The sequence below is a fragment of the Gossypium arboreum genome, chromosome 2 (genome assembly GCF_025698485.1).
Source record: "Gossypium arboreum isolate Shixiya-1 chromosome 2, ASM2569848v2, whole genome shotgun sequence".
NCBI lineage: Eukaryota > Viridiplantae > Streptophyta > Magnoliopsida > Malvales > Malvaceae > Gossypium > Gossypium arboreum.
The window spans coordinates 43,472,323-43,484,995 of record NC_069071.1 but is presented as its reverse complement, the minus strand read 5'-3'; the positions used below and the strand labels follow the sequence as shown (position 1 = coordinate 43,484,995).

Genomic DNA, 12,673 nt, shown 5'->3' with positions numbered 1-12,673 from the left:
ACTTTTCAAAACTCACGACATTTATCAGTCCATTCAAACTTAACATTCTTTTGCAACAACTTAGTCATAGGAGAGGCAATCATCGAAAATCCTTCAACAAAACGCCTATAATACCCAGCTAAGCCTAAAAGCTTCTAACCTCGGATACATTCTTGGCGGTTTCCAATCAACGATCGCAGAAATCTTGCTTGGATCCACCGAATACCATCACCGAGACTATATGCCCAAAAATCGACTTCACGGCCGTAACTCACTTTTACTAAACTTGGCAAACAGTTTCTTTTCTCTCAAGATCTGCAATATGGTTCTCAAGTGTTCGGCATGTTCAGACTCATCCCGAGAATAAATTAGAATGTCATCTATAAACACTACTACAAACTTATCCAAATATGGCCGGAAGATCCGATTCATTAAGTCCATAAATATAGCTGGAGCATTTGTTAAGCCGAAAGGCATCACAAGAAACTCATATAATTTAAATACGAATTAAATTTCTCTCAGTACACAATTCAAACAACCCTGAAGTCTGTTTCATTTAAAGCTAGTCTCAATAAGGAATTTAGACATGTAAAATATATTTCTTAATTTACTTTGTACAATTTTTAAGGATTTTTCAAAGTTGGAACAGGGGATCACATATTCATCCTGAGCAAGTCACGTACAATTGTAAATATCTCAAAATATAGAATTCCTTTGCTTGTTCTGTTTCTTTTATATGAAAGTAGACTCATTAAAATTTAATTTCACATCTCATTCAACCTCTAATTATATTCCTCCTATTTTTGGTGATTTTTCAAAATCACGTCATCGCTACCATCCAAAACAGCTTTTAATGCTAATTTCACTCTTTCACACATTCTTTATGCTAACCTCATTTTATCTTATATATGTATATACCACAAATCATTTTCACCACATTTCATTCACCATAAGTGTAGGTCCAAACCACAATGTCACCACAAAACCACCCCGTTGAACAATTCGGATCAATCCTCGATATTTAATGGTTTCAGCACACAGCCCCACCATCATACTTCATTTAGTTCGGCTCTCTTGTACACATGGTGAACACTTAGTACCACTCATGCGACCTAGCCGATTTGTCTCGTAGCTCTCTTGTCTACATGGTGTCCTTCACTTGGAATCACGCATGCGACCTAGCTACATTTATCTTTCACGTAGCTCTCTTGTCTACATGGGATACATCCCGTATCACACATGTGACCTAGCTACATTTATCTTTCACGTAGCTCTCTTGTCTACATGGGATACATCCCGTATCACACATGTGACCTAGCTGCTACATGGTGTCTCGTAGCTTTCTTGTACACATGATGTGCACTCAGCATCATACATGTGACCTAGCTACACTCCCTCTATTTTATTCGATCTCTCCGAATGTTCAACCGGGATCTCTCTCTATATATTTATTTCCATTCTTTCAATAGTCGATTTATATTTTAACATCAGCTAGTATATTTATATAATAGGCTGAAATATAAGAATGTACATGAAATTATTGTAATATTTACATACAAACTTACCTTGGTGCAAAATGTGGAAATTTTGCAATTTAGTCCAAAACTTTTCCTTCCCCGCTCGAGGTCAATTCCACGCCTTTCTTGATCTATAATAACACATTTAGCTCATTTAATACTCATACTATTTATTTCAATCCAAAATCACATCATGGAAAAATTACATTTTGCCCCTAACTTTACAAAATTACAATTTTTCCCTAGGCTCGGGAATTTAATTTCAGCCCTTATTCTTATGTTTTATGATATGCTGAACATTTTTCTCTTCTACGACAACATCAAATTCTCACTCTAACATATAGTTATGAACAATAGGTATTTTTACTGATTATCTTTGTTTTACTGCTTTCACCTAAAACCGAGTAGCACAAGTTATTTAACATAATTTAAAACCTCATATTCTATCATAAAACATCAAAATACACAAATTTCACCTATGGTTATTTTTCCAAATATGAACCCTAGGTTAAATTATTACTAGCATAAGCTTAATCGAGCTTCCGGATTCCAAAACGTAAAGAACATTAAAACGGCCTTGGAATCACTTACTATGGAGCTTGAAAGTTGAAGAAACCCTATCTATGGAGAGAGGAGAATTCGCAGCAACTAAGGAGGATGATGATAAATTTTGTGTTATTTTTCCCATTTTATTTCATTTAATATCCAAATGACCAAAATGCCCTCCTTACTAAACTTTCAAAATTCCTTCCATGTCCTAATTTTGTCCATGAACTTAAAATTGGTCAAATTTCTATTTAAGACCTCCTAATTAATATTCCAAAGCAATTTCATACTAAAAACTTCTGGGATGCAAATTTTGCAACTTATTCGATTTAGTCCCTACTTTCAATTTAAGCACTTTAGGCATAGAATTTCATCACGAAATTTTCACACAATCATGAAATCATATCATAAACCCCAAAATAATTATAAAACAATTATTTCTATCTCGGATTTGTGGTCACGAAACCACTATTCCGATTAGGCCCTAATTCGGGTTGTCACAGTCATAGTAATAGTCTCAAACATCAAAAGTAAGTTCGAACAATAATCAACATAATACGAAATGAATCTCATAAAATTAGGAACAAATAATTTATGGAAGCATCCAAAACATAATGGTAAATTGATAGTTATTTACTATAACATCATAAAATTAGGACACTGCCGTTCTAATTTCTTATACATTTTTTGTATTATATTTTTTTATAAACGATAACTCATTTATAGGCGGTCAGTTTATAAAATAAAAAGAAAAGACATGAAATTACTCGAATCCAAGCTCATTAAGTGTTGAAAAGAGCTTAATTTTCCACAAAGAATCGTGACAGATCAATTACCAAATTGATAGTTATTTGGCCACAAATTATCAAAATTCTACCTTGGGATCGCATCATCTCTATTTTCTTTGTTGTCATGTGCATCTAGACTTGATTCACTTACTTGTTTTAGTCCTAGATTACCGACCTCTAAGTTTTCCCCTTAAAAATTTAGTTTGTAACCAAGAAACAAACATGTTTACACATTTAATTCACTTTCAATTACAAGTTCCTCAAATAACAGATAAGCGCTATATAACTCTCGATACCAAACATATACAAGCCTCTTCGAAAATATTAGAGTTTGAAACTTAGTATTATATTAGATCAATTACAATCAGTTCTCATAAAAAAATATTGCTAAACTAACATACACAATATATTAATAAAGTCCAAAATAATGTAAGAACTTTGGAGATAAGTTTTCAAAGCAATCTCGATTCAATCTCTTTATTTCAAGAGATTTGATTACTTAATCTAATTCGATCTAACCTTCAAAATATGTTGTATCAAATGGATCATTATTCATAAATGAAGTATCATACGTCCACAATCAACAAGATTCACAACTCATGAATTTTGATGCAACACCAAAAATGGTAATTGATACTTTCCTGTCGCAGGGATACCCGCAATGAACATAGCACGAGGCATTGCGCTAACCAACAGCTCAACAAAATTATTATATAACAGTATAAAGAATAAATTTGCAAAATGCAAATCTGATCAGTTTTATAGAATTTAATCTTCAAATTCCATTTTGGATACTTAATTATGTAAAAAAAAAAAATAGAGGCAGGATTAATTTTGCTACATTATTAAGTTTGAGCTTTGAGAACTTGAATTACGTCATTTATTTCTAAAAGACGCTATACCAAATTACAATTTGAATCACAATATTTTCTTTTATTCAGGAAATAGACCTAACAATTTATGTGTCTAATTTATGTTATTTTTCACTGCCGTAATCAAGCGTGTTACATTCGATATTTTACTGCTTTTTGACAAATTTGTGTATTATCGTTTTCAATTTTTTCGGGGTCCCATTATAGTTATTTCCTCATGTAATGTCTTCAAAATTACCAGACCTGATCCTAATCTGCCATTGTTCAAAAACTTTTAAAATCTCAGCAGCCTGTTATTTTTATTAAGTTTTTAAATAATCTAGCCTGTTGTCAGTATAAAATGAGAAATTAAGAAGAAATTCTCGAAATGCTTAACAAGCTTCGATGAAGGCAATATGAATAATATGATATAACATAGTATAATATATCCTGAGACTAGCGAACTATAAATAGAAATTAATACTGTTCAAAGTAGCATTTCTTTGCCATATTTATCTGAGAACGAAACGGGAAAAAGATAGGCAAAGGAGTCGTTTTTTCCATGGCATAAACATCATTAAAGTGTTTTAATCTCCTTAAACAACCCCCTTTACCTAGCCGGTTGATCAGGTTCCCATGTCTTTTTTTACATTAACAGTTTTTGCAGCATTACTAAATTGCCTATATCTACAGCAACTCAACTATTCTTTTCACTAGCCGTTTAAAACAAGTAGAGATTTGTATTTGCAGTTCGATTCCGTTGGCCAAGAAAGATTTAAAATCCTCATGCATCTAAGCCTAGTAAGTGAAAGAACTAAGTAGAGGCGTAGGCCTTTGAGTTTCATTCATAGTTGTCTTTGCTCCTTGTTAGAGGAATTGTTATTTGTATGGTTCAAAAATGGCTACCAACGCTGCCCCAATTGCCCCTGTGTGCTCGGCACCGATGAAGGCAACGTCCAATGGAGCTTTTCAGAAGGAAAACCCACTCGATTTTGCTCTCCCATTGCTCATTGTTCAGATAATTTTGGTGGTCAGTTTTACCAGACTCCTTGCTTTCCTTCTTCGACCTTTAAGGCAACCTAGAGTCATTGCAGAGATCATCGTAAGTCATTTTTACCTTACTTTTGCTTGTTATTATATCGAAAAAACCCGCTCAATAATTAAGTAATTTATACGTGAGCTCAAATATGAATGAGATGGGCAAAAAGGGTATCAATACCATGTTAAATTGTTTGATTAGTTGATTACCTGTCCTGAAAAGTATAAAACGAACAACTTATTATCCAACTTCTATATATTTAAGTTCCCAAGAAGTTTTGTATAACTAAACAAATTGAGCTTACGTGCTATTTATATTGAGGAAACGTTCGTTATCTAAGTAATGAGTATGTATCCAGGGAGGAATTTTGCTTGGTCCTTCAGCCTTGGGAAGACACCAGAAGTTTTTGGACATAATTTTCCCCAAGAAAAGCATGGCGGTGTTGGACACCTTAGCCAACATTGGGCTGCTTTACTTCTTGTTTTTGGTGGGACTCGAACTCGACATTCGAGCAATTCGTCGCACAGGCACCAATTCCTTAATAATAGCCGTTGCAGGGATCAGTCTTCCATTTATTTTAGGCATTGGTGCATCGGTTGTTCTTCGTTCCACCGTGAACAAAGGAGTTAGCAACATAGTTTTCCTTGTTTTCATGGGGGTTGCTCTCTCTATAACGGCCTTTCCGGTCCTCGCTCGTATTCTTGCCGAACTCAAGCTTCTAACAACTGATGTGGGGCGGATTGCAATGTCCGCAGCAGCTGTCAATGACGTCGTTGCCTGGATACTTCTTGCACTCGCTATTGCACTCTCGGGATCCGATAGCTCTTATCTTGTCTCCGTATGGGTGCTGCTTTGTGGAACAGCTTTCATTGTGTTTTCCATTTTTGTATTGAAACCGATACTTTCAGTGATGGCTAGGCGATCCCCCGAGGGCGAGCCAGTGAAGGAGCTGTACATTTGTATTACACTATCAATAGTACTGGCTGCAGGTTTAATCACGGATATAATAGGCATTCATGCACTCTTTGGGGCTTTTGTGGTCGGCATAATAATACCGAAAGACGGTCCTTTTGCTGGCGTGTTGATAGAAAAGATCGAAGATCTAGTTTCGGGGCTTTTCTTGCCTCTTTACTTTGCATCTAGTGGGTTGAAAACCAATGTTGCAACTATAGAAGGTGCCCAATCATGGGGTTTGCTAGTGCTTGTTATATTCACTGCTTGTTTCGGGAAGATTGTTGGCACGGTTGTTTTAGCAATGCTGTTCAAGGTACCTTTCATCGAAGCTTTGGCACTTGGAGTCCTCATGAACACTAAAGGCCTGGTGGAACTCATTGTTCTCAATATCGGCAAGGACCGCAAGGTAATATATATATTCGAAATTAGTGTCTTGAAAATGTCCGCAACATAGGTATTAAATTATCTCGAATGCAGCTAAAGGTGCGCATTGTTCGATCGCAGGTGCTAAACGACCAAACTTTCGCTATCTTAGTTCTAATGGCATTATTTACAACCTTCATCACAACACCGATTGTGATGGCGGTATACAAGCCTGCTAGAAAGGGAAAGCCCTACAAAAATCGAAGGATTCAGCGACAAGACCTCGATAGCGAACTTCGAGTCCTGGCATGTTTCCATAGTACTCGTAACATCCCAACGCTGATCAATCTGATTGAATCCTCTCGAGGGACGAGGAAGAAGGGACAACTCTGCATATACGCTATGCATCTTATGGAACTCTCTGAACGATCATCGGCCATTTCAATGATCCACAAGGCGCGCAAAAATGGACTACCCTTTTGGAACAAGAAACCTGGGGATCAAAATCAAATGGTGATTGCATTCGAGGCCTATCAGCAGCTAAGAAGCGTCGTTATCCGCCCGATGACTGCAATCTCACCATTGAATAGCATACATGAGGATATTTGCACCAGTGCGGACCGAAAACGAGCTGCCTTGATTATCATACCATTCCATAAGCACCAAAGAGTAGATGGAACAATGGAATCTTTAGGACACTCATTCCATCTAGTCAACCAACGCGTCCTCCGACATGCCCCTTGCTCGGTCGGAATCCTTGTAGACCGTGGCCTGGGTGGCACCACCCAAGTCGTCGCCAGTGAAGTGTCATACTCAGTGGTGGTTCCTTTCTTCGGCGGCCAAGATGATCGTGAAGCACTTGCTTATGGAATGAGGATGGCTGAGCATCCAGGAATCAAGCTCACCCTTATTAAATTTACACCCAAACCTGAAACGGCACTTAATCCTCCCAAGGCTGATGTGGGAGCTGAATCCAAGAAAGACAACGACATTTTCTCGGAGTTCCTTAATTTAAGCAAAAGCAGTGAGTCTGTAAAACATGAAGCGATAGCAATGGGAAGCAGAGAAGACGTAATCGCAGCTTTGAGATCAATGAGCAACTCTACACTGTTTTTGGTAGGAAGAACGTCTCCGGCAATGCCTTTGTCGGACAGGAGTTCGGATTGTCCTGAACTAGGTCATGTCGGGAGCTATTTAGCCTCATCGGATTTCTCCACTACTTCATCCATTTTGGTTATCCAACAATATGACCCTTCCATAAACGCCATGGAAAAGCCTCTCGATGACATCAATGAGGCTTCAAATAAAACAGTGTCAAATGGTGTATGAGAGATTCAAGCTCCAATTCCTTTGATAGATTCCTTCCTCGATGGTGAAAAATAAATCTTAGGGAGAGAGAAAAGGTCAACTATACGTTCAGTTACATTGGCTCTTCAATAATGGTTGTTATGATTGTATCCGGCAGGCTACGATTATGTGTCCCACATTTTATTAGGAATACTTTGTCATAAAACTGCACTCGATCATTGCGATTATTGTGGTTGTAAAATGAATAGTAAAAGGACAAAAGATAAAACAATAATTTATCGACATTATTTTGGTACATCAAATAAATTTTTTTTTTAACATTTGTTTATGATATTGCATTACTTGTTTGGCATTACAAATCTTGTGGTAAGGTTGTTTTGTATGAAAAATTGGTAGAAATTGTAAAAAATTATAGTTATTAAAGGTAAGACGAGTAGTAGAAATTGTCTTAATAATAGTTCTCTCTCTATTGTTTAGGATAATCAGGTAACATTATTTCTAAGATATAATGTCTTTATCTTGAGTTAGAACAATGTGGTTGTGTCACGGGCCGCAGATCATAGTCTACCACTGTTGCACACAAAACGTCCAATAGATGTCAACTTCTTCAATGGATCACATTTAACCTATATAAACTGGCTGGACACGTGGAACATATAAAGAAGTCCATCTACTTGAAGCATTGATGGCCCAATGAAACACTTCAGTAAAACTAGAATTACCGAGGTAAATAGTATAAATCTGAACAGGATAAGATTGTGTAAAGTTTAAATCTCTTAGAACTCTTAATTATGGATAGACTCTAATCTCGATCATTGATGTAACTCAATCTGTACTATTAGTTTTAGGGGTGCTCAACTATGAATAAAGGTCGTCTTCCTCATTTGTATTCACTTAGTTGTAATCCTTCAAAGTAAATGAATACTATTGAGAGCATTTACTCAAACACTTGGTAAGAGCTATTTTTCTGTAGCTTTTTGTTCGTTCATAGCTTCTTTTTCCTTTAGAGTTCGCTTCTGCTTTGCTTTAGTGCCTTAGAGAATTTTTTTCAAGAATTAACATTTTCCAAGAGTAGACCGACTTAGTCTAGATTTGAGCATAAGAAATTGCCTAAGGTTGCACGGTTTGTCAGACTAAATATCTATCTCCATGACAGTTGGTATTAGAGCTAGTCTTTGAAGGCATTGATTGAGATGGCGAAAGGAAGAGACAAGTAGAATGTCCCAGTGGAGACCTGTGGGAGGTCTAGGAAAATAGCATATTATGGATATGTTGTCGGCTTTGGTAGTTAGGTGACCAATCTCAAGGAAACCATGGGAAGTACGAAGGAAATTGTAACACCCCGAATTTGGGCCTAGAAGTATTGGGCCTTGAGTGGGGGTCCGTAAGGAGGTTGTATATAGGTATTTAATTGTGCAATGAAATGAAACAATTAAATGTTTGCTTTAGTGGTTAATGGCTTTGAGAAGCGTTGGAGAAATCTTGGGTTTAAACTTGGGCTTTAGCAAAAATTTTGGTATTAAGTGAAAAAAAACTTGGTTGCTTGGATGAGGGCCTTTTAAATTATTGTGGTAAATAAATGACACAAGGAAGCATGTAGTCTAGTGGTTGTGGCGTCATTAAGGTTGTATAGGAGCCTGGATTCAAGCCTTGGCTCTTGCAATTTATTTTGGTTTTTTTAAGGGAACCTGGACTTTGGCCTTTAGACCTTATAATTAATTGAGGATAAAATATGACACAAAAAGCCTTGTGGTTTAGTGGCAAGTAGCATGTGGAGCATCTGAGGGGAGGCATGGGTTCGAATCCCATGGCAAGCAAGGAGCATTTATTTTGCTAACAGGAGGCGGCAAGAGTTGGTGTTGAATTTAAACTCTGATGTTGGAAGGATCCCACATCGGGAAGCTAACATAAGAGTGGTTGCGAAGCTGGCTTTAAATAGAGGGAACCATGAGGAGAGTAAAGGTACCTTTTCTTGGCTGATCCCTTTCGCTGTATGGCGTGCTCGTTTGGGTTGGGTGTCAGCTAAGAGTGCTCAGAGCTTAGATTAACTCCAGTCACCAATCAAGTGTGTATTTCTCGCTACTCTAGCTGTAGGATGGCTACTTTGAGCCGCGATGGGCCGAAAGGGGCCATGTGGGCCCAATGGGCTTATGGGCCCAATTGGATAAGTTGTTTGATTGTGTAGTAAATATTAGACTAGGCTAGGTGAATCTCATATCTGTGGCTAGATTTGGGCTAAAAGGGTCACACGAGCGTGTGGGCCCATTTGGGCCGAGAATAGGCTTTAGGCCCATTCGTATTGTTATCCCTGTTTAGAATAATTTAGTTTACCAAATTACTGAAATGCCCTCAAATTGTAAAATTACCAAAGTACCTCGATTTATAAAATTACCGTTTTACCCTCGATTTACAAAATTATCGTTTTACCCTCGATTTATAGAATTCTTGTTTTACCCTTGATTTACGTAATTCTTGTTTTACCTCGATTTACAAAATTACTAAAATACCATTGGTTTACAAAATTACCAAAATACCTCGATCAAGAAAATTACCAAAATACCTAGTCAGAAAATTACTAAAATACCCGGTTTGTAAAATTACAGAAATCCCTCAATTTGTAAAATTACCAAAATACGCTTAGTTTGTAAAATTACCAAAATACCACTAGTTTGTGAAATTACCGAAATACCCTCAATTTGTAAAATTACCAAAATACCCCTAATTTACAAAGTTATAGAAATACCCTTGACTTTCTAAAAATTATGGAAATACCATTGGTTTACAAATTACTGAAATACCCTTGGTTTGTAGATTTACCAAAACACCCTTGTAGGATGAAATGACTAAAATACCCCTATTAGGTAAAAAGACCGTAAAACCCCTATAGGGTAAAGAGACGTAAAGCCCCTGTAGGGTAAAGTGGTCGTAATGCCCCTGTATGGTAAAATGACGAATATGCCCTTATGTTCCGTATGACTGATGTGCTTAGGATTTACATATATTGATATTGGATTAGTTAAGTTTGAGTGACAGGTGGTGGTTATCGTAGGCGATTGATTTTGGAAACGTTTCAACTTCAACCCGTAACAGGTGTGTACTAACCCTCGTAATAGCTTAGATTACTATTTGCTGAGAAGCCGAAATTCTAAAATACTGGTATTTCGGGAACTTGTAATGTTGCGTTTGGGTATAGATGCGATAAATACTATAAGATCGGTGTTTGGATCGATGGAACAGGTAAGAACTCAATTTTGTGCACGATGGTAAGTTGGGCCTCAAGGGGCTGAAATTGGGCCCAATGGGCTTTCGGACCCATTTGGGTAGAATTGATAGAAAATGGAATTTGGAAAAGTTGCACGTTAACACGGTTAGTATTGTTGTAAAATTTGGGTTAAGTAGGCTAAATCAAAGATTCGTAAGGCCCATTAGGGTTTTGGGCCCAAAAGCCCGAATTTGATAAAGTGGGTTAAAGATCATTGTTTAAACACTCGGAAATATTGATAATTGTAATGAACATGGAAAACCCTGATATTTGGTAAAATTACGAAAATACCCTTATAATGTGAAAAATGATTGTTTTGCCCTTGTGGGCAAGTGACTGACTTGGACTGTGTGGTTGACGGATTGATTGTAAATATATGTTGGTGATATGAATGACTTGACTGTGATTGTTTATTCAAATATGGGCATGACATTCTGCATACATGACATGTTGCATTGGGTTGGGTTTTTATATGGATGGAGGAAGTGCAAAAGGGCTTATGCCCCAGTTTATTGAAAAGGGCTTATGCCCCAGTTTACCGAAAAGGGCTTATGCCCCAGTTTACTGAAAAGGGCTTTGCCCCAGTTATTAAAAGAGGCTAGCCCTCCAGATATATGATAAAGCAGCTATGCTGCTAGTGGTGTGTTGGTTGGGTGGGTTGAATCATTCTCCACATGGTGTGTTGGTTGGTACGGGTGGAGAGTAGCGGATGGTGGGTTAAGTAGTCTCCCCAAATGGGCTTGCATACATTCATTGGTATTTCATATGATATTGAAATGGGCTTGCATACATCCATTGACATTACATGTGATATTGAAATGGGCCTATGGGCCATACCGTTTACAATAAAGGCTTGGCCCAGTGAAATAAATTATGAAAAGGCTTCGGCCCAGTGATATGATTTATGAAAAGGCTTCGGCCCAGTATATGTTGAGACTGAATTAGGGCTTAGGCCCATATTACTACTGTTTAAGCACTAAGGCCCAGATTGTACTGTTACTGAATAGGGCTTTGGCCCAAATTGTATTGACACTGTGTTATTCACTGTTTGTTTGTTGTTGGGGATTACACACTGAGTTTTTGTAAACTTTCCCTGTTTCTAACTGTGCAGTAATCCCTAAGCTTAGATGGTTTGGAGCTGCGAGGGACTCGGAGATGGCCACACTACTATTTCTGTTTCTTTTAATTGCAATAAGTAACCGGTTTATTTTTTTTTATAAGTTTTATCTTAATTAATATTATTATTTGGTTTTGGGTTGTAATAAGGCCATTTTAATTATTTTTCTGGGATTATTTTATTTTATACCCTATATTTTACTGATAACAATCCAAAATGGGTTAGACTTAGGCCGCGTTTTCAAAATGATAATTGTTTTCAAAATAACGCAACGATACAATTAATCGATTTATCAAAAATATCTACTTAAATGAATTCTAACACAAGGATTTTTAAAACCCGCTACGCCTGTCCTAATCAAGCCAAGACTTTATGCTCTGCTCTGCGCGCTATACTTTTGCCATTTTATTTTAGCGCAAGCTTTCGGGTTGATCAAAATCTTTCATGCTAAATATTCCCCTACTTGGAAGGTGCGTTCAGAGACGTTGCTCCCGAAAAACCGTCGTTGAGTGAGAAATGGAAAATTCATGGAAAGTTACAATCCTCACCACGAAATAGCGCACCCACACGTCTTCATCAACGTTGCTTTTCGACCGAAAGACCGAGAGCTAACTATCGAGACTTTGGACTATCCGGACACATACTTCGTGAAATGGTTCACGCATGTTTGTTGCGGGGGCAACAAGATCAAGTTGGTAAGGATTAAAATATCCCTTACTTTTTCTATTTATTTCTATGATCGATGATCATAGAGGGGCCCCTTTACCATTCTGTATAAATAGGCTATTCTATTTGTACATATATGGACGAGGGGCGCATTCAATCATATTTATATTATTCTAATTATTCTAATTCTATGTATTTCTTTTTTTGTTTTACTAAATTATTAAATTTTTTATAAAATTATTCATAAATAATGAATTTTCATTTACCTATGTCTAAACAGTGT

At 37.0% G+C, this 12,673-nt stretch overlaps 1 protein-coding gene across 1 annotated transcript; it reads left to right on the top strand.

The window, feature by feature from the left end:
- Positions 1–4,396: 4,396 nt before the first annotated feature.
- On the top strand, positions 4,397–7,676 carry LOC108465554 (cation/H(+) antiporter 19-like). Its single transcript, XM_017765903.2, has 3 exons — positions 4,397–4,783; positions 5,079–6,080; positions 6,179–7,676. The coding sequence occupies exons 1-3, from the start codon at positions 4,580–4,582 to the stop codon at positions 7,364–7,366; spliced, it is 2,394 nt and encodes a 797-aa protein (XP_017621392.1). The 5' UTR covers positions 4,397–4,579; the 3' UTR covers positions 7,367–7,676.
- The last annotated feature ends 4,997 nt before the right edge of the window (positions 7,677–12,673 follow it).

Coding starts and splice junctions, on each gene's coding strand:
- LOC108465554 (XM_017765903.2), top strand. CDS start 4,580: ATGGCTACCAACGCTGCCCCAATTGCCCCTGTGTGCTCGGCACCGATG. Junction 4,784..5,078: donor GAGTCATTGCAGAGATCATC/GTAAGTCATTTT, acceptor GTATGTATCCAG/GGAGGAATTTTGCTTGGTCC. Junction 6,081..6,178: donor ATATCGGCAAGGACCGCAAG/GTAATATATATA, acceptor GTTCGATCGCAG/GTGCTAAACGACCAAACTTT.